This window comes from Diospyros lotus, chromosome 8 (assembly GCF_014633365.1).
Source record: "Diospyros lotus cultivar Yz01 chromosome 8, ASM1463336v1, whole genome shotgun sequence".
Taxonomy (NCBI): Eukaryota; Viridiplantae; Streptophyta; class Magnoliopsida; order Ericales; family Ebenaceae; genus Diospyros; species Diospyros lotus.
The window spans coordinates 40006261-40032272 of NC_068345.1; the positions used below are offsets into that span (position 1 = coordinate 40006261).

Genomic DNA, 26012 nt, shown 5'->3' on the forward strand with positions numbered 1-26012 from the left:
CAACTCAAGAGGATTCCGCAGCAGCTTCCCTTTCGAAGACTCCCCGTCTGAAGAGCGAACTTGACTTGAGTAGTCGACCGGCAACCCTCGCCGGAAAAGGTAAGGTTCCGACCGAAGATGGCGGGTTCAAGCACTTGGGTTTTCTCTTTGAAAGCTCTTTTGATTTCGATTGGCGTTGTGTCCATAGCCGTGATGATGAAGTTCTCTGTTCCATTGGTGATGAGCTTTCTGGCGAATGAAGTGCCTCTGATCTGGTCCATTTTGATTTCATGGCTGAGGCCTCCTTATCTCTACTTCGTCATCAACGGCATCATCATCACGATAGCCGCCACTTCTCGCTTCCACCACAAGAATGAATCGGAGGCGCCGATTGTTCCACCGAAGCCACCGCATCCGGATCTGACCTTGGATTATGCGGTGCCACCTCAGCAGGAGTTCGGTGTAGCGTCGCCGACGGGGTACGAGAGCGGCATACCGGTTCCGGAGGTGAAGACTGTTGTGATGGAGGATCCGGAGGTCAAGACTGTGGCAATGAACGGTCCAAAATCCGAGGAAGACGAAGACGAAGAAGAAGAAGAAGAAGCGTTTGTGATCTCGAAGTCGACGTGGACGCCGCCGAAGAGGATGGACTCGTCGGATATTCAGCCGGAGTATCTCCTCCCGGTTCCGGAGAAACCTCCCGTTTCTTCAAGAATCGGTCACCGGAAACCTTTAAAAGTCAGCCCGGAAGGTACTCGGTGGATTTTTCTTCTTTTCTTGAATTTCAATGTTTAATTATATTATGGTAACCGCACGTTTAGATTTCATTAGTCAATCTTTGACCACCGCCGTAGACCGCTGTGGACTTTTTCAAATATAAAAACAAGAGTTGTCCGGCGAGGCCGCCGAGACGTTGCCATGCAAGCCGCGCTCGTATTTTGCTGCTACGTACTGCCGGAACGTCGCGGCCCTCGTTTTCTGGTTCCGACGCTAACGCAGTTGGTTGTCGGTCGGACGACGACGTTTTACTGTTACTGGAACTGATAAATTAGATCAAAGAAAACGGAAAGAACATGGCTTGCATTTGACGCACAGAACACACTTCGGCGCCGCAATAAATGTTGTGAATAGGCAAAATAGTAATTTGCGGTGTCGCCATGTGCAGGTGGGCGGGCGGCGTTGAGGAGGGTGGCTAAGCCGAAGAAGCAGGAGACGTTGGAGAGTACGTGGAAGACGATAACCGACGGCCGTCACGTGCCGCTCAGGAGGCACCTGAGGAAGTCGGACACGTGGGAGCATGACGGCCGTCCGTTCAACATCCCCCAGCCGCAGTACCACTCGCCGCCGGTCGCGAAGAAATCGGAGACGTTCAGGGACCGCACGAATTACGATCCGAACACGCCGTCCCCCGGGTCCGGCAAGCTCCGGAAAGAGCCGTCGCCGAGTCAGGAAGAGTTGAACCGCCGAGTCGAAGCGTTCATAAAGAAGTTCAACGAGGAGATGAGGCTGCAGCGCCAGGAGTCGGTGAGACAGTACTTGGAGATGATCAACCGTGGGGCCCACTGAATTTTTATTTTTATTTTTGGGTGTGTTTTCCTGAAGAAAGAAAGAAAGGTAAAGTGTTAAAAAGAAAATTTGAATTGAATTAATTTGTTTGTTACTTAGAAGAAGAGGCTACAACAGCCTCCTCGTGGTAGTTGTTACAGAAATCGTAATGAAATTGAGGAGAATTATTATTATTATTATTGTTATTATTATTATTATTATTGTTATAGTATGAGTTGTTGTGTAAAGGATAAATATTGAATGGAAAGGGATCTTGTGCAGCAGCAGCAATAGCAATATTTTTTTGTTACTTTTTTTTGTGACATATTGGGTGCTCTATTTCTTATGTTTTGGGTTGTAATTAACATTTAGAGGATTTGATGGTTATAATAATTCTCACATTTTTTCAATGGTTTTGGTATACTTGATGTGACACACCCTATGGCCTAGACTTGTTGATTGAAGTTGAAAGTCCCAAGACATAAATAATTTTCACATTTTTTTTAGCAATGGCCGTGTGACATTGTTTAATTAATTAGCTGTATTTGGGGTGGTATACTGGCAGTGAGGGAGGGAGGGAGGGTGATTAAGATCATCATCATCCTTTGTTGTGGGGGTGAAGTGGCATCATCATCATGGGGATGGGGATGCCTTCCTTAATTACCAACATAATATTATAATAATATTGGGTACATAATATTATAATAATAATATTGTTGAGAAAATGATATTATATTATATACCTAGGAAATCGAGCATGTTACAAGTAAGATTATATAATAATTATAATAATATTAAAATAATGTATGTTTTGTTTGTATTATTGGAGGGAAGTCAAATCATTTTATTATAAGTGACAAGGTTGTTCACCCAAACAGTGTTTATTTATTTCTTTTAGATTAAAAAAAAAAAATATGGACTCTAAACTGAAAACTAGAAAGATGTAACAAAATTTAGCACGGCTAAACAAATAGTTAAATACAACTAATACTAATAAGTCTCTCAAATCAATCAATCAATCAATCCATCCATCAATCTCATGTGTGAATTCAATCTCCGCGTCAACGGAACGGTTGTAGCGGATTCGTTTCCCATTATTATAATAATAATAATTAATTAAGGTGGTGGTAGCTGGCAAGTGGCAATAGCCTGTCGTGAGCAAAGTAATGCTACGATGCGAGCAGCCCCACACGCAACCGCTCCCTCTCTCTCTCTCTGCTGCAGCGCATGCCATCCTTCCATCATCCTTTCGCCTTCTTCTACCATCTCTCTCTCTCTCTGTAACAAACCATCACTGCGCTCCCCATTTTTCAAAGCCGCGTTTCATCTCTTCTCTCTGTAATTCCTCTCTCTCTCTCTCTCTCTCTCTCTCTCTCTCTCTCTCTCTCTGCATTTGTCTGTATAAGAATATACTTGCATTTTATTATATATGTCTGCTTGATCAGTTGATTTCTAGAGGCCGTGAAGCCTTCCTTTTTGAGTTTCGGATTCTGATTCTGATATTAGGGCTTTTCTGAAGATGGGTGGTTTCTTTAACAGAGCCATGGCTTTGACGCGGAGTTGCCTCTTCTCTCAATTTACGTACTCGTAATTTGCTTATTACTTAGTTCTATATGCATCTTTTTAGGTTTTTTTCTTTTTTATTTATGCGTAAATTTTTTAGTTATATGATCTTATAGGATCTTGGTCTTGTTTGTTCCGGGTCATGAATGCTTGTGTTTTTGCTGATAGCATCTTATAGAATCAGAAATGGGTTTAGCTGGAAGTGGATTCAGTTATCATACATACAGTTCAACAAGGACAATCATACAGCCTAGATGACAATCTAATGCAGAAATTGTTGTTTCTGCATTTTTTATTCTTGAAGACATAGATATAATACATATATATTTGCATATATTTCATGTATGTAACTTAGGATTCTAATCAGCCTGATGGGTTTTTGAATGTGATTGTTGTCCAGCAAAGTCTGGCCCTTTTTGCACGTGTCCCGTACTCTTCTCCATTTCCGAGTCTTATCCAAATATGAAGCCATCTTTGATAATAATTGAAGATAAAGAAGAACCTTGATTTTTGCTGTCATGGAGGTTAAGCCATGGCATGACAAGCTGCAGAGAGAGGTATATGAGAACTTTGCCGTTCTCTATGCTATAATCAAAGCTACTGAAGAGCTGGAGAAGGCTCATGTCCGGGACATCGTCTTGCCAGCAGAGCGGAAACGTGATTGCCAAAAGCAAATTGCCCGCTTCAAAGCATTGGCTTCCACACTCAAAACCACTGTTCCAAGCTTTGAGCGGTTCCACGAGGACCATGACACCTACAAAATGGATTGCCTGGCAGCCTCAAATTGCTTCATCCTTTCAGGGGATCCTGAAACAGTTGAATACAGGGCAGCTGAAGCAATGCCAGCCGCTAATTTGGCTGCCTCTGTGGCGGAGTATGCCCTGAACTTCATTATGGCAATGGGTGTGTGGGAACTGAATATGGTTGCTATCAGTCAGGTCCACCAATTACCCTCAGAACTTTCTGCTTCAGTCAACAAGCTTACCATCGTAGCCCCAGATTTTGAGGTGAAGACAAACATGGAGTGGATTACGAGATTTTTGAAGACGAGGGCAGCTAATGAGTTGACAGAGAAGCAGGCTCGGCAGCTTCACTTTGATTTGGAGTACAACCCGTCCATGGCGGCATTGCCCACTGCTGGGACTTGACCAACTGGGGTAAGCCTGTAAATAAGCAGTCACGGTGTTGATTTGCTTTTGCGGCTTGTTCATATAATGAAGTTGCTTTTTTGGCAACTTGATAGAACCTTGATGATTATTTGAGGGGATTGTGGCTCATATTGTGACACTTTTGTATGCTGTCATGTCGTTGGGGCTGGGATTTTCAGTGCTTTAAGTGATCATTTCTGCTTAATAAAATTGTCTTTTGTTCAAATCATAGTGTAAATTGGTCTTGCTTCTCGATCTTTGATCATCATTTTCTTGATGTATTTGGTGATACCATTATAGCTTTTCAGTTTTTGGTCATTTGATAGCATATTATGTGATGCAATTATGTTAATTTTACTCTATGGAAAGAAGTTGCCTTGCCTTGTTGCTTTGAGATCTTGGGTATGTCCGTTTGTATAATTCACAAAGGTACATGTGCTCGCTCATATTGGATGAAACTGTGCCAAAGAAAGAGCAGCGGTTTACTGCATCTTTGGGTTTAGTGACTAGAACTGGGTTAATGAATTTAATGCTGTTATTCCAAAACATTGTAATAGAAATAAATGGAACCGGCTTATTTCAAGAATGAAATTGTGTTCTTGGAAGCAAAAGCTAGCTCCTGTAAGTTCATTTTTTTGTTCAAATAGGAGCTTTTAACTTATTGCTCACTAGTACTTATGCTCTTTCTAGTATCGAAGAGAATCACGTTTGTTGCATGATATCCATTATTAGTGGTTCAAGTATATATCTTACACCGAGATACATGATGAGGGAAAGTAATTACAATTGAGAAGTTCCCTTTTCAGTATGTGATGTAATGTAACACACTTTGTGAAACGCGGAAGGATCTAACTACGCGCTTTATGTATGCACACAAATAAGTAATATGCCTATATGTTACAACACTTAGGTTCTCTGGGCACTCCTCTAGTGCAAGCCAGCCCTCGATTATGGCGCCTTCCTACTTTGGAAACAACAATGGTAGTAAGACGGGTAGAAGAATGAGTACAACAAGGATAATTCCCAGGATGATGGCGTAGCATGTCCACTTCCTCGAGCTCTTCTGGTATTCCCTGGCCTCTTGAAGCTGCTCGGTCCCTCTTCTCACGAACGAACTTGCATGTGCTACATGGCTTTCAATGCTATTGAGGTGCTGCCCCTGAGCTTCCACAAGTGCAGCCATGTCCAGGAACACCTGATGCAGCTCGAGTAAATTCTTCTCTATCTCCTTCACTGCATCATGTCTTTCTTGAATCTCTGATATGGTGTCAAGAATCTGACCTCTGCCTTGTTCCTGAATGGCCTTTTGTAGGAAACTTTCACTCTCGCCGCTTGCTATCAAGTTTTCAATCATGTCTTCCTCAGGCTTCTCTCCGGTGATTGTGAAATACCTGCGCCCAACCGTTTCCTTGTATTCATCTGCCATTTGGGTTCGCAAGGCCTGAAAATCATCCATCATGCCTTTGAGTTTCTTTCCCAATCCGCTGACCACTGAAACCCTGGTACGATCGGCAGATGACCCCGGACCCTGACCGGGGAGTTTCCGGTGAGCCGCATTCGACCGGTCAAGGGCTTCAAGCTTCTTCTTAATGATCTTGACCTGCTTCAGGACCTGTTCAACATCTGAGTCCATCTGGGCTCTGAGCTGTTTCATGGTTTTGGCATTGTGGACAGTCTTGCTCTTTTCATTGGATTCCTGCAATTTCTTGTGCAATTGCTCAACTATTTTCATGTCATCTTTCACATTCTCAACATCCCGAAAGAAACTATCAAGATTATCCTCCTCGTTTCCGGCTTGTCTCTCCACATCATCTTGGCAAGTCTGTTGCCTAAGATCTGTGTACTTTTTGAATGAACCCGAAAACAAATCGTTCATCTTGGCTACTATTGTCTATCAATCTTCCTTCTGCAAATTGGTCTTCCGTACCATGAATGAAACCCAGATCGAACAAAGAGTCAAAGAGAACCCAATCAAACTCTCTTCTTTTGCCAACTGATTTTCTCTCTCTGTAATATTGTGCATAAACACAGTAGAAGGAAGGAAATTGGTTGGGAAGGATGGTTTAGAAAACAACCCTGTCCCTGAGCTTGGTGGTATTTTATCTCCTGGCTGATTTATTTGAAGATTCTGATGGCTTTTGGCTTAAGCCTTAATCACATGTTGGAGATTATGTTTGGCCAAAGAAACCTAAAACTGAACCAATGGGGTTAGCTAAAATAGCTAATGCCCCTAAAAACTTGGAACTTGGCAGGTACCCCTAAAAGTAGAAATTAGTCTGACTTGGTCATCCCTATTCTTTCCTTCCATTAACTAAGACAATGTATATATACACATTTTCTTTGACCTCCATTGTCTATGGTTCTTTATTTCTACTTTCTCCTTTTCCGTCCTATCCATTTTTCCTTCGTTGGAGGGGTTAAACCCAATCTTATCCAAGTTATAAATTAAATTTGAGATCTAGTATTAATTCATATTTTATTTTGATAGTTAGAAATGAGTGTCACCTCCTAATACAAGCTACCATTTCATCAACAATGTAATACGTAAATTAAGATTTAATTAAACAACACTTTTTGAAGATTATTTAATACGTAAATCAAAATTGATTTCCAAAGCTTTTATGTTTTTTTTTTTATAAAACTAAATATAGCTTATAACTTGTACATGTCTAATGAGCTAATGACTTCAACTTTCAATCTCTTAGTTCCAAGTTATTTTCCATACATAGATAATGAAGATATAATTTATGGGATTATCACGAAACTTAGGAACAGATAAACCAATAATAAAAATAAGTGCTTTTTATAATTCAAAGACCACTCAGTTGTCAGTTCATCTATATCCCCCAAGTCAAGTCAAGTTGCATGTACAATTACCAATTTTGACAAGAATAGAAATAACTCAGAAGGAGACGCTAGGATAAATTACAACATATCTATACACTATATATGTATATATAACATTCTATAAAATTAAACTGACATCTCTCAGTCAAATGTTAATAAGGAATACATAAAATTTTATAACTTCAAAGATACTTCATAGTATATATCTAACCTCAAAAGATACTTTGACACCACAGTGTATTTTGGCAAAGACAGCCACGGAGTTAAAATATACCTGCAAGCAAGCAATTCCTTTGCCGGGAAAAAGCGAAAGGGAGAAGTAAAAGCAGAGTTTAGCAACAAAAAAAAAAGGAAGAGCATATATAGTTAATTACAATATAAAATAGGATGGTAAGCTTCTGAAATATAGCTAACTAGCTTCGACTTCAACCCACTACTGGTTCAAGTCAAAGTTACCATTTCTCTTTCCCCTTTAACGCCCTGGTGCCTGCCTGCCTCTACTCATGCAAAGGACGTGGACATAGCCATAGCAGATCAATCGGCAAAATTATGGGTTGCTACACCATATGCCCCGGTTCTTCCTAACTTCTCTTTTTTATGTACAGAATCTGCACATGTGCGGTGCCATTTCCAGTAAATGTACAACAGAAGCCATCCTGCTGGTTCAGCAGAAGGCGGCTGCGTTTTCTTCTATCTCTCAGGCGACAAGGATGCCACTGGCTTTGTAGAAGAAGCTACAGAATGCTCGGCCTCGGCCACGCCGTCCTTGCTGCCATAGACAATACCTTGTCCGAAGCTTCCCCCTTGTCCGATTCCACCACCCAGCTGCTTCTCATTGCTGGCCGGACTACTTCGGTTGTTAGAGCTTGAGAGCCTCTCTCTGAGATATGTTTCGGTGGCATCCTGGATCAACTTTATCATGCCACCAGAATCTGAAACAGGTGACAGATCTTCATCCCTTTCTGGCTGGATATTCAGGTCAATCTGGCCTTTGAAAGGTGAAACAGAGGATCTTATCCTGCTGGGATCATCATCGGGCTCATCGCTGCTCACTGTCTTCCGGTTTGGACTGCCATTTCCTGTGCTGGCAGATAGCTGGATAAAGTCGTCTGGCAATTTCTCGGGCAAATATGGATGCTGTTGCGACTGATTAAGTGTAGTTTCAGCTTCTTTCTCAGATTGTTTCTTTTCACGCCGCAACATTAGGGTTCGGAAACGGCGCTTCACCGTCAAGCAGACATTACATGTGCATGTTTGCTTGTGCTTAGGCCCCTTTCCACTGGGTGGTTGAATGCATACAATGCATGTGCAGCCAGCTCTATGACGAGGGTGCTTTGTGGTGGCCTGCGATGACGAGGTGAGAGACTCACCCTCTTCCTGGATAGCTAGGTTGGCCAGCGCATCCAGCCCCTCTAGCGCTTCCACTGCATCAAGGTCCTGTTTAGGAGCCTTTATTTTCTTAGAAGCAACTGCACAATGAAAATGACGATTAATTGAAAGTTTGATAAAACCAAGCATTTGAGAGCCCTTTACATAACTGATGCTTGTTATCCTAAAAAGTGCAACCATCTGAGTCTTATCAGTTGTCAGGCTCAAGTGGAAATGTGCTTCTTTTTTTTTCATATTTAGATAATGAAATGCCGACAACAAGACAACAGAAAAAACCAAGAAATGGTTAGTGCTTCATACTCTGATCATTAGTGAGTAGCAGATCTTCAAGCTGTTCTGCCGTCAACTCTTGCGCTACTGAACACAACAATCTGACAGCAGAAAGGAAACAAAATGATAATAAATCCTGAGAGTCCAACTCCCATGCATTCAAATAATTTAATACCAATTAATGACGACATTACCCAGACACGATTCAGAAAAACAAACAAGTGCACAATGAATGTATATATGTGTGTGCGCACGTGTGCACATGTGTGAGAGAGAGAGATTCCAAATGAACACTGCTTATTGGCAAGTTCATAGTTTTAAAATATATGATAGGTTTTCAGAAAATCTGACTTAAACAAAGCAATCAAAACTAAAGGAAATGTTTCCGCATTTTGATTTTTGCTTGTAGTGACAACAATCATAAGCCTTATTCCCACTAGGTGGAGTCAGTCAGCCCCATGAATTATAGACTATCCATAACAATATATTCTATAATGTGATTAACCTATGTCATCTTTAAGGATCTCCCGCTAAGTTTCCTTTGGCCACTCTTTTGCTTCAAACTTCCACCATTTCATTCACTTACCTCAAAAGTCCACCTATCAATTTTCTTCTCACATGTTCAAACCTAATTGTATCTTATGCATCTTATCTTCAATAGGGATCACTTAACATTATTAGGTATAATCTCATTTTTATTGTCTTCTCTTGTATGGCCACATTTCCGGATAACATCATCATCTCAATTACTTTCATATGTTACACTCATATTTTGCACATGCTGATATTAACTGCTAACATTTTAAGTCATACAACAAAAATAATCTTATACCTGTCAGATAAACTCCCTAACAATGACCATCCCTGACCCTCATAAAGTAAAGAGCATTGTACACTGGAAAGACCTTTTTCTCTTATAAAAATAAAAGTAAAAAGGAACCTGATGGGACAGCAACCATTGAAACCACTCACAGCTTTGAAAAAATTATGGAAACAAGCGCATTTGTGTGTGCACTAGTGAGTGAGAAATTACTGCAGGCAATGGTACTACAGCTTCCCAATTTCCAACTCTTTGAATCCAAAGCATAAAACTATAACCTAAACCATAATCATCACATTGAACAATCAAATCATCTGAGAAAAGCAAATTAAGCTTTGTACGCCCATCCCTGAAGATGATGAAAAATATAAAGCAAAACCATCACATGTTTTGGGTAGAACATGTTACAGGTTTCATAAGCAGAAAAGGTTCCTCTTTTACCTTTCTGGATCCCATGTATTTCCAGAGCACGTCCACCTTGAAGGAAGAAAAGCATCAGCAGGAATTTTGCGCCACTTGGAACAGTCTTCACACTGAACCCACTGAATCTTTTCCCTAACATAGTTGCAAAGCACCAATGGGGTTCATTTGGCCCAAGGAGAAATGATACAAGTCATTAACACATCAAGGAGGAAGACCATGAAACATGGGTATATATAGTACAAAAATGGTGTATATAAAATATATAAAGAGAATAAATGTGATTCATTTTTAAGACAAAAATAATAATGTGTCTCTGTGCTCATGCACGTGTGTGTGTGTGTGTGAGAAAGAGAGAGAGAGAGCTTTAGAAGTTTGAAGGTAAGGGTTATCATTCCAAAGACACGCATACAACTTAAGCCCGGCATATTGATTCAAATAATACAAGATTATTTTAGGGTAAATTTCATGGGGCACCACTGAGGTCTGACAAAAAGACAGCAAGCACCTGTGTTTTTGGAAATACCACTGATCTCTCTTACCATTAACAGAGCATGTAAATTGTCCATTTTACACCTATACTTGAACTCTCCCTCTTTCTTTCCCTGTCTCTTCCCTCCCCCCTAGTGGACAATGGTGAACCTTCCTTGGCAACATTAAACCACCCCGCCTCTCTCCTCTCACGCTCTCCCCTTCCCCTCCCCTTCTTTGTCTCTCTCCCCCCCTCTTTCTCAGTGCCAAACCCCCACCAGATTTCTCCTGAAACCCCTCATGATGGGGTCATCGGAACCAGTGATGGAGACAGCGATTGTGTGGGTGGTGGAGACGGAAGTAGAGCCGGTGTCCCTCCCTCCCTCCTCCTCACATAGGAACCTAGTTTTCTGGGTCCTTCATCCTTGCCTGGCAATGGGGGAAAGCAATCCGCAGTTATTTCTGAAAACATGGGCAGTCAGTCTGTTTTTGCCAAGCCTTGGGGGTGTCACGTGAAATTTACCCTTAATTTTATTGTTTATAGAAAAGGCATTATTACTCTCTTCGAATGTTATGAGGGAAGAAAGAACACCACTTTCCTCGTACAAATAAAACTCCACAGGTGGTATATAAGAAACTTTATCAAACTAAAAGTATTCACATAAAAGTCTGACAGATCAAGTGATTTACCCTATATGATCTGTTGCAAAAATTGTAGGCCTCCCAATAACTGGTGCATCCTGCTAAAGGGCGAATCAAATCAGCAGGCCTGCTGCCATTAATATCACTCATAGACACCAAGAATGTTTATCAGAAACTTGAATGTAAAGCACAATTGCAGTGGATCATCAGTTGGAAACCTAGTTAATTTAGTCAAGGCGCATCATTTGATCTAAGTTCTAGAATCCAAGGCATATAACTTGAAGAAGCTCACAGAAGATTTCGAAACAGTAAAGTCTCAGCAGTTTATATTGACCTTAAACTAGCCCACGCATTCATGAGGTTGAAATTATAAAGTTTTAGGAAGTTCCGTTAACCTTGTTATTATTATCATCCTGTTACTTCTTTTTTTTAATTTCACTTTTGATCTGGTTATATCTCCTCATAATAATTATATTCTATACCACATGCTGTGAGTTCCCACTCATGTGATCCCATTTTCAACATAAAGGAAGTAGCTAGGGCACACTCCAAGTAATAGGAACCAAAACTTCGTAAACAATGTCTGGAGGATACTTGAAATTCTAGAACAAACCAACAAAGACTCAAAGGGCTGAAAGTTACAGATGACATCGCATTAGCACTGGAGGGAAAAAAGATAGAATTTATTATAAACATTTGTACAAAAAACCAGGCACCATCAAATTAAATGTGACTAAGATGAAATACCTCAAATTCTTCAAACTCACAGCCTTCAATTACCACAACACTTGGGACACAATTTGGAGCTGGCCGTATCAGTCCCAGAGCTTGTTCCAATGTCACCTGGAGTTCTACAAGATCTTCGTTTTCTAATCTTAGACGTTTACACTTCGAATTCAGTGTACTGTTCTTCCTCTTACTGCGGAAAGAAGATTTAGCTCCAAGTACTTCTTTGGAATGTGACACAGATTTCTCATCTTTAGACCATGGACTTGCTTGATCTGCTAAATTGGCCTGGTCAATTGATGAAAAGCCAGTTGATATTGAATTTCCTTTTAATTTGTGAGGAGTCAAAAGTACTTCACCAGGTTTAGTTTTTTTTGCACTAACATTTCCATTCATGGGAACTCCATCACCAGCAACAATAGTTTCACTACCCTGTAGATAAAGAGCAAAACCAAATAGTTATTAGTTATTACGGGATGTGACCATTACACTGGATTTCAACATATACTAATATAATATTCTGAAATTAGGTGCTTGAAAAATATAAAACAGTTAATAGATGCATTTACAATTCTGCAAACTTATGCCTAGATGCTAATTCCTTATGCTTAGATGTAAGAACCAAAATGAATGCAGAAATTAAACATTCCCATTAATAAACAACAAGTGTTTTCACTGAAATAGTTTCAGGCTGTCTAGAATGAGCAACATAGACAGAGAAAGACCATAAGTGACAAAAGACATTTTCTCAAAAGGACAATGATGGTTTCTATAAACATCTAACTGCAGCTTATTGCAAGCCACTAAGCCCCATTTGGCATTCAGTTTCAACCCATGTTGAGTTGAGTTCAACGCCAAACATGGTAAAGAGGGAATTTGATAACCTCAATTTTGCTTCAACTCAATTCAGTTAGGTGGGTTTGGAAGCCCGAAGTCAACTTCAAATTTTTGGTGTTAGGTGAGTTCAAGAGTTTAACAAAACAATTATAATTGAAATTCCACACAACCCATCTCGCCTCACCTCAATCCCAAACAGGAATGTTGTATGTGAAAGGAAGTTGACCTCAAGCACCATCGTTACTTCATAACATATTTTCAGATGATACAAATGCAATTTGGTATGTAAAATGCTGTGTTTTGCATTGAGTATAACCTAGAAGATTTAGCAAAAATCAGGAGATCTCTCGGGTGAATCAAGCGGCTGAAATTAACTAGATTAGAGATATCAAGCAGCTGAAATTAACTAGATTAGAGAGAGTCTTAAGTAGTATTATAAGGGGTATTTTAGAGATTGTGTTGTCTTTTAAATAGTCCTTGTATTTTCCACCCTAATTGTCTATAAATAGGAGGCACAAGGGGACAGTTGCAATCATCATTCACTTTCTGAAATCGAGTGCTGGGAGAATTGAGAGAAAAGTCTAGAGAAATAGTGCTTTGTAATCTCAGTTGTATTGTACTCGTGTGAGAGGGTTTCTTGTACTGATTTCTTCAAGATTTAGTGGATTGCTCTCGAGAAACTAAAGGCTGGATGTAAGATTGCAATTGCAATCTGAACCAGGATAAATCGCTGTGTCTCTTCTTTGGTTTGCATGTCTTTTACCCTATTTCCATTACTGTTTCATTACTGATTTATATTTCTGTTGTTGGGATTGGTTCGGATGTGTGTGTTGTGAATTGGCAGTGATTAGAGTGATCCTAGTGCTCCTAATTGTAACATAAAACAATAGTTTTAGTTCCAACTTTACCAAATAGAAGACATAATCTATGCTATCTTCTTTTTGTATGTCCTTCCTTTTTGCAGCTTATAGATGATCATCTAGTTAGTCATAGCGGATAATGTGAACCTCTGGTTCCCATTATTCTTTACAGGGTCTTCCCTCTTTAAGGCATTTTTTGTGTCCTAAAATTGTTATTTATCAAAAAGATGATGATGGTGATGGTGACGATGATATCTGCTAAATAGCAAACAAGCCTATCATATCTCCATGCTAATGTAATTATACAGGGGAGTAAAAAGAAGAACAAAAACGGAGTAATGCTTTATTCTAACTGACAAACCTGATTTGATGTTGAAGCAGTTGATGCCTTTCTGAATCCCATGACTAACTTTCCTTCTGGCTCTATCCGACTAAATGTTACTGAGGAAATAAAATTAAACCACAGAATATAAACAATGGCACTCAAAATTAATGAATTCAAATACTTCCAAGGGCCACTTGTGAGAGAGAACGTAAAAAGAAGTGGAAAAAGACTAAAAGAGGCAAATAGAAAGCAGAGCATTCAGAATACAACTTTTCTGTTATATTGGTTAAAATGCAAGAAAAGCTTCAGCAATCCTTATGATCCATAAATGGCAATAAAAAAAATACGAAGAAACCAAAGCAAACACAAAAACCATGTTAAGTACTTCATAGATGAGAAGGCAATCAAAAAGGAGCAACAATAAGCAAGGTCCAAACTAGAAAACCAGGAAAATGGTAAGCAATAACTTCCATCTCAACCGAGTATCACCACCTTGAGCTACATGGAAGGAAACCATTTAGCTAAAGCAGAAGGCGGAAGTACCAAAATAACTTTTTCCTAGCAATGTCAGAGCATTACCTATATCACCAGCTTGCAATTGCATTGACTGTATACAAGGAGTGACCCCTTCTAAAACATACATTCTGCTGTTATTATTCGGCCAGAATCTGAACTGAAACATCCATTCCGTCCCTTTTGAGTCCTGGACTTTAAGAGGTAAACCTTCTGGCTGGGAAATTGCAGGAAAGTAAGCCTGCCCCAGTAATAATACACAATATCAGTAAAGTTTAAAAAAATGAGAGAAAACTAAATGAATTCAAGCCTTCATGTCAAAATAAAGCACGCAATACGGTGGTTAAGAGCCTGAACTCAGGATCACATTGAAAACAACCTTAACAGCAGAAAACAGACCTAACACTGTTTACATATCTTATTCTAAAAATTAGCTTCAGTAATGAAATCAAAATGATTCCATTAAGAATCAAGCTATTAAGCAAAATAATTGTCCATCAATCCATCAAATATGGACCTACTGGTAAAAAACGATTTGGATAACATAACTTTTTCCATAACTTTTGTTGGCACAAAGTTAGACTAAATCAACGAAAACTGCAATTAAGTTTAGTCTTCCAACTTAGCAAAAAGAAAAAGAAAAAGTTTGTCTTCCAAATAAATATGCTTGCTTTTGTAATTATTTATCCAATTGTACCCAAATGCTGTCAAACTCCCTAACAGTAGGAATTGGCACAATTGAAATGCTAAACAAAGTGGCATGTCAATCTGGGAAAATAAGTATAAAGATTCACCTCTGCACATTTTTTTGGTAGCACTAAGCGCCCTATCCTTCCAGCATCACTAGCACTTAACATCTTCTCAAACAAAGGAGTAATCACAGAATTTGAACTTGAGTGCAGTTAAGGTTTAAGCAGGAAAACTTCTACACTCAGAAATTGAAATAAAAGGTTAACAAAAACACTGGTTGCTGAATTGAAATTTAAAATTTTTGGAATGTACATGCAACCCTTTCACTAGCATCAAATAAAGCTTAGAAACTCTCTTGAAATTCAAAACCAAATTAACATAAAAAAGAGATCAAGTGCACATAGAACACCACTAAAACTCTAGAACACCACAACATCAAAGGGTAGGATACTCTCCAGATATTTGTTGCAATTCTTGATCAGTTATCCTGGGCCAATACCGAGGAAGCAACTGATTTCGTGCCCGGGCATCTGCTCGAGGCCTTCCATTACGTAATGGAGTCTCGCTTGATGAGTCAGCTCCATTATGCGCAGTGACCTGCTTCCCGATTCCAGTTGACAGAGTTAAGCGTGATACATGAGTTCCAGAAACCTTCGTTTGATCATTTGCTTCATTTATTGGTGTAGAAGATACAGCTAAACTAAAATGTGAATTAGATGTGCTGTTTCTTGGAAATGATGCCTTCTGAGGAATATTTACACATGGAATAGTGCGCTCCCCACAGTTGATTCCTGCAACAAAATACCCACATCAGGTGGCAGATCGATAGAAATAAACCTTCTTCGTTCACCAGATCATATATATGTAAGGAAAGGATCACCACCTGCATTCCCATTTTCAACTATTTCAGATGCTCCAAGCTTCATGCTGCCATTCATTAATCTTTCAGATGAATCATCTACTTTCTTCTTTTCTAAAGAAGAGGCAGATAGTCGCTCACAGCCAATAAGTCTATCAATGCCACTTGGTCTGTCAACTTCGAAAGGCAACCTTGGATGTAACTCAGAATGAGCAGACGAAGAACTGAACATACTGGGAGCTTGCCGCCATGGCACTGGACCTGATCCAGCTATGTGACACCAATTCTTGCCAGATAGGTCTTTAATCCTTTCAGGCAGTACAGGGAGGAAAAAAGAAGGTGGTGGCCAGGCAGGATTGGGTGTCTGAAACATTCAATAAGATCAATACAGGAACATGCTCATTTGAACAAGCAGAGGAGAATAATATATTACATATTGCTGCTACAAGGTGGGAAAGCATAAATGGAGGTATCCACTCATAAAAATGGTATACCTAAGTAGACAATCCATGATTAATAAGAGAACAATTTGTTACTCTTTTCCCCTGGTTTTTTTGTGGCGGTGAGAGAGGAGGGATTTGTGCTCTACTTCATGGTTTGATCAAATAATTAAAAAAGGTAAGCTATATCTTAAATGGACAACAACATGCTTTTACACATGCTAGAAGAAATTAAGAAATGGGGCAAAGAAAACAATTAAATTAAGACAAGCTCCAACCACTTGGGATCTACTACAAGAACTGGGGGATCTACTAAAATTATACGTGTCCATATTCCTTAAGAACATAGCATTTAGATTACTTATGAATAAGCATATGAAGCAAGCTCCAGTTACTGTTTCTACATCATATTTAATCAGATAGAAAAGCTGACAGACATGAATAATTTTAGCACAACCAATCAGGTTACATTCAGTTCAAAGGCATGTATAAAGAAGGTTCATGATTGAAGAAAATTGGTATAGGCTACTTTCAAGAACGTCAAGTTAAATTTTTGGTTATTAAACCCAGAACCACCCTCTGATTGACACCAGCTAAATCAATCCTATATTGTTAATTTTAGTTTGAGAAACTAGTGAAAAATGTCAACCCAATTTGATCCTGTAGGGAATTAGCAAATATATGGAATTTGCCAAGCAAGTTCACCTACAATTGCTATACTGGCAATGTAGTGGTTGAAGAAACACCAAAAAAGATTATTGATAAAAACGTAAGGGAACTCACCAAAATGAAACTTTTTCTTGCACATGTTATGCACTCAATTCCTCCAGCATCCAAGAGTACAAACATATGGAATGACACTATACACCCACAATGTATTTGCTGCCAAGAGAAATTTACCTTTAGAAGATCAGGAAGATAAAATGGTAAAATTACAAAGGAATCAAACCAAGAAGCAACCCGTTTAACCTCCTGTAAGCTCTACAGGGCAGCATAAGATCTACCATACTAGCCTGGATAAAATAAAACTTCCACCAACCTTCCCACAAGACTCACAGCACCTCCATCCAGAAGCATTCATGTGGAAAGTCTCACAGAATTTTCCTTCCTCATAAGCAGAACTACAGTCATAAAAGATTGGTTAGCATCTCAACAAACTAAGACAGAAAGTTGTGATGGGAATGGGTAGTTTTCTTTCTTTTCATTTTTTATTTTATTATGTTTATTAATTATATATTTTTGATAGACAAGCCAGGGGAAGAACTCAATTCTCTTTGTTGGGGTAATGGCATAAACTATAACCCTACCCCCTGGGCGGCAGGCATAGGGGGAAAAGATAAGGTACAGGGCCTCTCAGGAGCTTAGGAGCCCTCATTAACAACCTGTGGTCAAATTGACAAATTGGAGACTCTGAGGTCAAGTGTTGAAACAATACCCGTTGTGAGATAAAGGAAAACCAACCACTGGTGATTTGCTTCTATCTTCTTTCAAATGCTTCTAGCACTTAATTATGTTACCAGAGACTCTAATACAACAAATCCTTAGCTAAGATTAAACTTGAAGTAGTCTTCATATATAACAGCTTAAGACATACCAACAGGCATTAGAACACACCCTAAAATTCAGGTGCTTTTCTGATAATTAATACTTAAATATATCAACAACATCCGTATTATAACTAGTAAAACTATTAATAAATAGTAAAATTAGCAAATAATAAACAGTAAAACTATTAAAAACAAGAATATCAATATTATAAGTTTTTAAAATTGTAGAAAATAATTAAAATTTATAGTTAAGATCATTAATGATTTTTATTTACATTATAATATTGATACTATAATGCATATTGTCATTGCTAATGCTAATCTTATAACATTACCAGTCTAATTTATTCACAATTATAAGATAATAATTACAAATAAAGCATTATCATTAAAAATGTAATATTAGCAATATCATAAATATTGTTTTCATAATATGAATGTTGTATTAATAATTTAATAATATAAGTAATTATTAATATTCCAATATTATAACAATATTATTCAATAACAAGACCATGCGTTACATAATAATTGAACACATGTTTTATATAACCATTTTGAAGATGCATTTCAATTTTCAAAATTGAGAGTGAATATTGGTAGCAAAGGTGAGATAGCTTTTTTATGACTAGAAATTCACAATTTTGAGTTGTGGAGATATCTTTGCAAAAAAGGGTAAGGTTGGGTACAAATACAACCCTCACCCCGTCGTTGCAAAGTGAAGAAGCTCATGCACTAGGGAACCTGATTTCAATTTTCAAGATAAGAAAATAGTTCTCCGTAGTTAATAATTGCACATGTTTTTTGAACTCCCTGTAGAAACGCAAAAAGTAGAGATGAGGTGAAAACTTTGAGATAGAATATTAAAAAATACTTTTGTAAATAAACAGTCCTTAATAATTTTAAAGAATATGGGAATTCCATGTTCCATAAATGTTTTTGCCTAAACAACATAACGCGAGTATCAAACAATATGAATAGAAAGCCCATTGAACCAGATAATCCCCCCTACAGAAGCATGGAAATGCATGGAAGAATAGTGCATTTTTTGGTAAACAAAGCTACTAAATGTAATCCTTAAATTAAAAAAATAAAAAAAAAAGGATTTCAGGTGAGTGGAGAAAGAGCACTTTAGTGCCCATTTATAAGAATAAATAAGGTTCTGAAAGTGGTGAAAATTATATAAATATCAAGCTAATGAGTCACATTAGAAAAATATTGGGAGGGAAATTGAGAAAATGTTGAGGAGAGAAAGGGCGGGCTCCAAAAACCAATTTGGTTTCTACCTAGTAGGCCAACAATGGACACTAAAAATTTATTGATACACCAAGTGGAAAGGCCTAGAGATAAACAAAAATATCTATAATTGTACTTACACACTTGGAAAAAAGCCTATCACAAAGAAGTCTTGTGAAAGGCATTGAAGAAGAAAGAAGTTTGAAGTGCAAAAACATATGTTAGGACTTGTGAAGGAAATATTGAGAGATTTAGAATTGTAATTGGAATACATAAAAGATTTGCATTGAGCCCTTGCCTCTTTGCTCTTGTGATGGCTTAAGTCAAAAAAAACACATCAAAAAAGGCATGTCTACGTGTATGTTATTTTTAGACAATATTGTTTTGATGGATGAGACAAAATAATGCATGCATGAATCTTGAATTGGGGGGAACACCTAAGACTTTTTTTAACTATAATTTGATTAACACTTGAGCCTCAACTCCAAGCACCCTTGGCTTGATCTGGCTCCCATAATAGGCGTCGATGGCCACTTGATCAACAATTACAAAATAGTTTGAATTTGAAAATTAGGCCTAATTGCCCAACTAATATTCCTGCCTATTCAAACAATCAACTAATTACAATTCACCGAGCTATATCAACTGCAATCCCATGACAATTGCCCTCCCCTTCAGCAACTTCTTGTCCCCAAGAAGTTTAGAGTAGTCCAACCACCATAGGAAATTGCTTGAGCAAGTTAGGAAGGTATTCCCACATGCTATTCTCCAGATGGAGATTAGACCACCTTACCAATACCTGCGTTATAGGGGCTCCCTGTTGATATATGATCCTTTTATCATGGACTGCTACAGGTTAAGATGCCTCAATAGGATCCGGGAGTAGGAGGGGCAAAGCTATGCTTACTGCATTGGCTCCTGCTGACTTCTTCAACAGTGACACATGGAACATTGGGTGTATCTGGGAGTTTGGAGGTAGCTGGAGCATGTAAGCTACCTAAGCTATCCTTGCTACAATAGGATAGGGCCCATAACACTTTGGGTTGAGTTTAGAATGCGGGCCCGGAGCTAAGGCCTTCAAGTGGGTTGCCTAAGCTTAAGGTAGACCACATCTCCTACCACAAATTCCCTATCACTCCTCTTATGATCAGCAAATTGCTTGGTTTAGTTTTGAGCATTGGCCAACTCCTTATGTAACACCTTCGGCACCTATTGCCTCTGTTGTAGGTAAGAATCCACCATAATCACTGTAGTGTCGCCAAAGATAATAGGAAGTAAAGGGAGTTTGTACCCCCGCACAAGGCCTTGAAGGGGGTCATCTTAATGGAACTGTGGTGGAAGAAATTATACAACCATTGAGCCAAGGACAACCATTGGTGTCACCCATTAGGCTGTAGGAAGCATAAACACCTCAAATAGGTCTTTGTTCAATTTGGCCATCGAACCCGAGGTGATAGGCTAATGACATGTGCAATTTAGCTCCCAACCTCTTGAACAACTCCTTCCACAAGAAGCTAGTAAAAACCTTGTCTCTATCTGACACTATAGATTAGGGAACTCCATGTAGTTGGACCACTCTATCTAGGAAAAGGTGAGCCACCTCTTAGGCTGTGAAGGGGTGAGTCAAGCCTATAAAATGGGAGTACTTGGTGAATGTGTCAACCACTACTAAAATACAATCCCTTCCTCCAGACTTTGGCGACCCTTCCACAAAGTCCATGGATATATTAGACCAAGCTGGAGTAGGAATAGGAAGGGGTTTGAGTAGCTTGAGGGCAACCACTATCTCATGCTTGCACCTCCTACAAGTGTCACACTTCAACACATACTCCACCACACATTTCTACAATTTAGGCTAGTAGAACAATTGCTTAACCCTCTAAATAAGCGTTTTGCATCCCTGAATGGCCCAAGTGGTGACCCATCCAGAGTGTCCCAAGATCTTTCCCTTCAATCCCTCATTGTCCCCAATGACCAGCCTCCCCTGGTACCTTAGTACCCCATTCTTCAAGGTGAACCCAAGTCGGTTGTTTGAATCTAAAATCAGTTGCTCCATTACCTCCTTTAACCAATCATCTTGTTCATAGCTAGCAATGACTTCCTGGTACCAACCAAGAAGAACCGTTATGATAGATGCTATTGTATGAGTGTTGAGCTGTCGGTAGTCAATGCAAAAGCGCTATCTCTCATCCTTCTTTTTAACAAGAAGTATAGGGGATGCATAAGGGCTTTGACTTGGTAATACGGCAGAACAAAAGAACAGAAACAAGAAAGGTTAAAACAAAAGGAGGAAATAGATGAGAAGGCCTATAATACATTGATTCTTAGCCTTGGTGATAAGGTTTTAAGAGAAGTATCCAAGATAACCACCGCCCTATCCCTATGGAATACGTTAGAGACCCTATACCTAACCAAGACCCTTTCTACTCGGTCGTTCTTGAAAACCCGCTTCTTCTCATTTAAAATGGGAGACGGTCAAAAATTGCATGACCATATTAATGATTTTACAAAGCTGTGTTTGGACCTAGAGAACATAGATATTAAGTATGATGATGAGGACAAGGCCCTCATTCTCTTACACTCTTTGCCTAAAACCTATGAGACCTTTGTTGACATACTAAAGCATGGCAGGGAAAATCTTTCATTAGATGATGTAATTGGAGCTTTAAACTCTAAGGAACTACAACAAAAGGTAGAGGTAAATAGTTCTCCAAGAGATGCCCTAGCAACTAGGTCTAGGCCGAAAAAGGGGGATCAAAGAAATAGGGGTAGAGAAAGATCTAAGTCTAGAAATAGTAGGAGATCTGTTAGGTGTTTCTTGTGTCATGAGGAGGGCCACATCAAGAGAAATTGCCCAAACAAGAAGAAAGAAACCCAGGAGAAAACCAGCCCCAAATGCTCAAACACCATGTGTGGTTTTGGCTATGAGAGTGCAGATGTCCTATAGTTTTTTCTAGGTATGCAGGTAAAGTAACATAGGTCCTAGGTTTAGGGTGTACTTCTCATAGGAAATGGGTATTTACCCATAGAGACATGGTGGAGGGGGAAATGGTTTGTCTAGGCAACAAAATTAAGGTCAAGGGAATTGGAGATGGTAGAGAATAGGAAGCATGGTGGAGCTGTTCCAGATTATTAGAAGCTGTAAAATATGTTCATGTTCTAATAGAAAGCCTAATGTCCTTAGGAATAATTAGATAGTGAGAATTAGAGTCCTAAGAGTTGCTAGAATCTCTTAGAGAGATGGAAGCAACCCTCAAGAATAGAGGTTATGTGGTGCATGCTTGTAGGTTCTGTGGATAAGCTGCAGCCACTAAGGATAGCCTATGATAAGTTAGGTTAGGGCACTTCTTGAGGATGGCTCACAATAGTGAGCAAGGACTAGGAAAGGTATCTAAAGCTAGGGATATTAGGGGAGGGGAAAATTTGCAGGTGTATGGGAATAGAATCCATGTAGTTTTGACTAGGTCTCCAGATGAAAAAGTCTCCAAAATCAGTAAATCCCATTAGAAATCAGTTTCTAGGATGTTTTGGGAACCTATATAGGCCTTATCTCATAGTGGAGCTAAGAGAGGTGAAGCTAGTGGTGATGGTGTGTCCCTAAGGAATTCCCAAGCGTATATGAGCTTGCTGGAAATTGCTTCTGGTGTGAAAGGTTAGGTGCAGTAGAGTTGTGGAATAGGTATGCCTAGGTCTTTCAAAAGCTAGGGTTCTTACCTATGAGGGAAATCTCTAATAATAGGACATGCAATTAGTTGATTCCAAGGCCAAGGGATGAATTTGGAATGCTGGCCAGCAAGAAAATCCTTTGGGATGTCCTAAACTAACCTATGAACCAGGGTATATCAATAGGGAAATCTGGAAAAAAAAATTTGGTCATATTCATTGTGTAAGCTTGGGCTAGATTGTGAGAGGGAGGAAGCTAGTATAGCTTTGGCTCTTGCATTGAAGGTCCTTGTGAACAGTGAGGGGAAATGGTGTGTGCAAGTGTGTCCTTGTATGATGTAGCTATTATTGATCAAAAATCCAGATTAAGCAAGGAAAGGGAAGGAGAATCATCTTGTAGGAAATGAGAAAGGGAATAGAAGGTTTAGAGTGCTGACTAGGATGGGTAGTGATAGGTCTTAAGTTAGGTTCCAGTGAGGTATGGAATGTTTGGGTTTAAGAAGCCTATGCACTGCCTTGAGTGCTAAGGATAGGCTGGGATATAGAGCCCCTTGTATAAAAGAGGGCTGCACTCATGTCCAAATGAATGGCATGGAGCCACGTAAATTTGGGGAGAGTCTTGGACTTAGGTGGAAGATCCCTTAGATTAAATGGGTGGAGTGCTGTGTAGGTATCTCAAACAGCTAATTATCTATGAGGAAACTAAGGGAAAAGTGATCTTATAGTGCAGCCAAGGGATAATAGGCTAGAGGGAAAGGTAAGCCAGGATTGGTTGCTTAGTAGGTCTCTCTAGGTGTGATTATATTTCCTTAGATAAGATATAAGATTGTGATAGTCCAAAGGGTAAATTGAGTGCATGAGGAAGCCGTGTCAATTTCAAAGGTATGCCTAGGAAAAGTAAGGCAGCTTAAATGATAGTTATCCAATGGGAATCTCAAGGTCAAGCTGAGGTTGTAGTTCAGTATTTGAGATTGTTGGAAGGAGGAGAAGCTGAAAAGATAAGGCATAGAGGTTGGAAAAGGAATAGGACAGCTTAAGGCAGCCTGGGTTACCCTAATTGTAAGCATATCTTAGTAGACTGGTAGGTAGAGATGAGCAATCCTGTTTGTTTGAAGCAAATATTAGAGGAAGAATAGTGGTAAAGCCTAAAAGGCCGGTTTTGGGAGCTAGGAGTAAGTCTAGCAATGTTAAGTTCAATTCCGGGAGAGGTTCACTGGTGTTGAAATGTTGTGTAAAAGTTTGGACTCTTTGGGATTAAATGAGTAACATCATACATGGATTTGGTTTATGGTGGAGTGTGCCTAGTTGGGAATTATGCATTTAGGGTGTATATGTTGCATTTTGTATGCAGCAGGAACCCTAAAATATAGTCTAGGTAGGAGGAGTTGAAACAGCCAATGGGCAGTCCATTTGGCTTAGTCTTTAGTCCCACCATGAAGTATATCAATCATATTGATGTTAAGGAAAGTTATTCATTAGGAAATCCCTTGAGGAGGATAATATCTAATGAGAGTTGCAGGTTTAGTTATTGCAGCTGGAATTTTATCCAAAGGTGGTCCATTGTTATGTTTTACAGCATTGATTTGTTTTCTTTGATGTGTTTGTGTTTGATTTGATCAGGTTTTTTGTCCATCACTCATGTGGAGAGCAGGTTTTTTGGCTATCGGATGAAGAACTCAAGGAAAATGGTGGAGATTTGTTGAAGTTTGCCTAGAGTTTTTGCGATAAAAGATCAGTAAAGTATTGAAGATTATCGGCTGGAAGTTATTAATCAGTTAGGGTTTTTTAGGCCAAAGTGTAATTAATGTATCTTTGGGGGTCTAACTGTAAATACCCCATAGTTATTAGTTATATGGGGGTTCCGCCGCCTCTATAAATAAGAGGGCAAGGCGGCAGTCTAGGAGATCATCTCTCTTATCAAGGTCTCGATAACTATTGTGAGTATTCTTTGTTCTAGAGAAAGTGAGGCATGTCTATTGTGTTCTTGAGCTTTCTTGGAATGAACAAGGGTTGTACTTGAGTGATAGGATATAGAGAGGGCTTGGTTTTGTTGTACTGATTAATTTCATCCTAATAAAAGGCTACTCTTTGTGGGTGTTTGAAGGTTGGATGTAGGATTGCCAAAGGCATTCCGAACCAGAATAAATCTGCGCCTAATGCTGTTTGGTTTGATCTTTTCAATTCTATTAATTTCTTTTCTGTTGTTCATTTTTTGGTTCTTACATTTACACTGCATCTGAGAGTGTTGGAGAGGGTTTATGTGAGGATTTTCTCACCTAAGGGTATAATCTAAGAGTCCTAAGGTTAACGGTGCCAAGAAATTAGTTCAAGTTATGAAACAGACAAGGCAACTAAGGAACTATTACAACGACTGCTAAACAGGGGTATACTTTGGCCAATGGCATCATCCAAGGAAGGTTGGTTTTGGGAAATGACAAAAGGTGATTGAAGCTTTGCATAACTCACCCATGGGAGGACATTCTGGTACTGTCAATACCTATCATAAGTTGAGACAACTTTTCCAATGGCCGGGATTAAAGAAGGATGTTATGGAGTTTGTGATGGGATATGACATTTGCAAGAGGTGCAAAACAGAAAATGTGGCCTATCTCAGATTATTACAACCATTAGACATTCCAGGGGGACCTTGGGAGAGCATTTCCATAAACTTTATTGAAGGACTTCCAAGGTCAAAAGGGAAGGATTGTATTATGGTGATTGTGGACCGATTCACCAAATCCAGCCACTTTGTTGGGCTCTCTGATCCTTATACCGCTTGAGAAATTGCTAAGGTCTTCATGGATCATATAGTAACAGTGCATAGGGTACCTAAGGCTATAATATCAGATAGAGATAAGATCTTTACTAGCCTACTTTGGAATGAGTTAATGCGGTTATTGGGGGTCAAGCTCAATATGTCAACCGCCTGCCTACCATCCTGAATCTGATGGGAAAATAAAAGGAGTTAATCAAAGTCTAGAGATGTACTTAAGGTGTTCATGCTTCTTACAACCAAAATCCTGGCACAAGTGGTTGGCTACAGCACAATAGTGGTACAATTCCAACCACCATAGTGCCATCAAAAGGTCTCCTTTTGAAGCCCTTTATGGTTACAAACCACCCCTACTTTCGACAGTAGGAGAGTCATCATCGGTAGCAGCTCTAGACACCTCCAATAAAGGCAACAGGGTCTACAAGTGATCAAAACTGAGTTGGCCAATT

At 39.3% G+C, this 26012-nt stretch overlaps 4 protein-coding genes across 12 annotated transcripts in view; 2 read left to right on the top strand and 2 right to left on the bottom strand.

The window, feature by feature from the left end:
• Nucleotides 1-1753, top strand: LOC127808363 (uncharacterized). The gene is made up of 2 exons (XM_052346879.1): nt 1-730; nt 1145-1753. The coding sequence occupies exons 1-2, from the start codon at nt 118-120 to the stop codon at nt 1543-1545; spliced, it is 1014 nt and encodes a 337-aa protein (XP_052202839.1). The 5' UTR covers nt 1-117; the 3' UTR covers nt 1546-1753.
• Nucleotides 1451-7432, top strand: LOC127808365 (vacuolar protein sorting-associated protein 28 homolog 2). 3 transcript variants are annotated; one of them, XR_008024930.1, is made up of 3 exons: nt 1451-1593; nt 3488-5444; nt 5548-7432. XR_008024930.1 is itself a non-coding variant. In XM_052346882.1 (2 exons), the coding sequence occupies exon 2, from the start codon at nt 3606-3608 to the stop codon at nt 4233-4235; it is 630 nt and encodes a 209-aa protein (XP_052202842.1). In that variant the 5' UTR covers nt 2691-2862; nt 3488-3605; the 3' UTR covers nt 4236-7432. The 3 variants fall into 3 exon arrangements, 1 of the variants encoding a protein (XP_052202842.1); XR_008024929.1 differs by lacking the exon at nt 1451-1593 and adding an exon at nt 2691-2862; XM_052346882.1 differs by lacking the exon at nt 1451-1593 and adding an exon at nt 2691-2862 and having other exon boundaries at nt 3488-7432.
• Nucleotides 5166-6132, bottom strand: LOC127808364 (syntaxin-125-like). Its single transcript, XM_052346880.1, has one exon. The coding sequence runs from the start codon at nt 6109-6111 to the stop codon at nt 5197-5199; it is 915 nt and encodes a 304-aa protein (XP_052202840.1). The 5' UTR covers nt 6112-6132; the 3' UTR covers nt 5166-5196.
• LOC127808361 (B3 domain-containing protein Os07g0563300) overlaps nt 7392-26012 on the bottom strand; it is a 26082-nt gene continuing 7461 nt past the window's right edge. For 3 of the 7 annotated variants that reach the window (XM_052346872.1, XM_052346877.1, XM_052346878.1), the window contains 12 exons: nt 17384-17465; nt 17128-17226; nt 15929-16268; nt 15497-15836; nt 15150-15246; nt 14422-14596; nt 13879-13958; nt 11842-12252; nt 11143-11195; nt 10003-10116; nt 8772-8842; nt 7392-8551 (listed from right to left, as the gene is read on the bottom strand). In XM_052346872.1, the coding sequence (XP_052202832.1) occupies nt 7773-8551; nt 8772-8842; nt 10003-10116; nt 11143-11195; nt 11842-12252; nt 13879-13958; nt 14422-14596; nt 15150-15246; nt 15497-15836; nt 15929-16268; nt 17128-17226; nt 17384-17465 (2641 nt within the window). In that variant the 3' untranslated portion in view covers nt 7392-7772. The remainder of the gene's footprint in view (nt 8552-8771; nt 8843-10002; nt 10117-11142; nt 11196-11841; nt 12253-13878; nt 13959-14421; nt 14597-15149; nt 15247-15496; nt 15837-15928; nt 16269-17127; nt 17227-17383; nt 17466-26012) is intronic. The other 4 variants (XM_052346876.1, XM_052346875.1, XM_052346874.1 and 1 more) reach the window with 4 other exon arrangements.

What these genes read in the sequence shown, in the direction of transcription:
- LOC127808364 (XM_052346880.1), bottom strand. Translation starts at nt 6,111, where the DNA reads ATGAACGATTTGTTTTCGGGTTCATTCAAAAAGTACACAGATCTTAGG.
- LOC127808363 (XM_052346879.1), top strand. Translation starts at nt 118, where the DNA reads ATGGCGGGTTCAAGCACTTGGGTTTTCTCTTTGAAAGCTCTTTTGATT. An exon ending in TTTAAAAGTCAGCCCGGAAG is followed by an intron (nt 731 to 1,144) that starts GTACTCGGTGGA and finishes CGCCATGTGCAG; the next exon opens with GTGGGCGGGCGGCGTTGAGG.
- LOC127808365 (XM_052346882.1), top strand. Translation starts at nt 3,606, where the DNA reads ATGGAGGTTAAGCCATGGCATGACAAGCTGCAGAGAGAGGTATATGAG.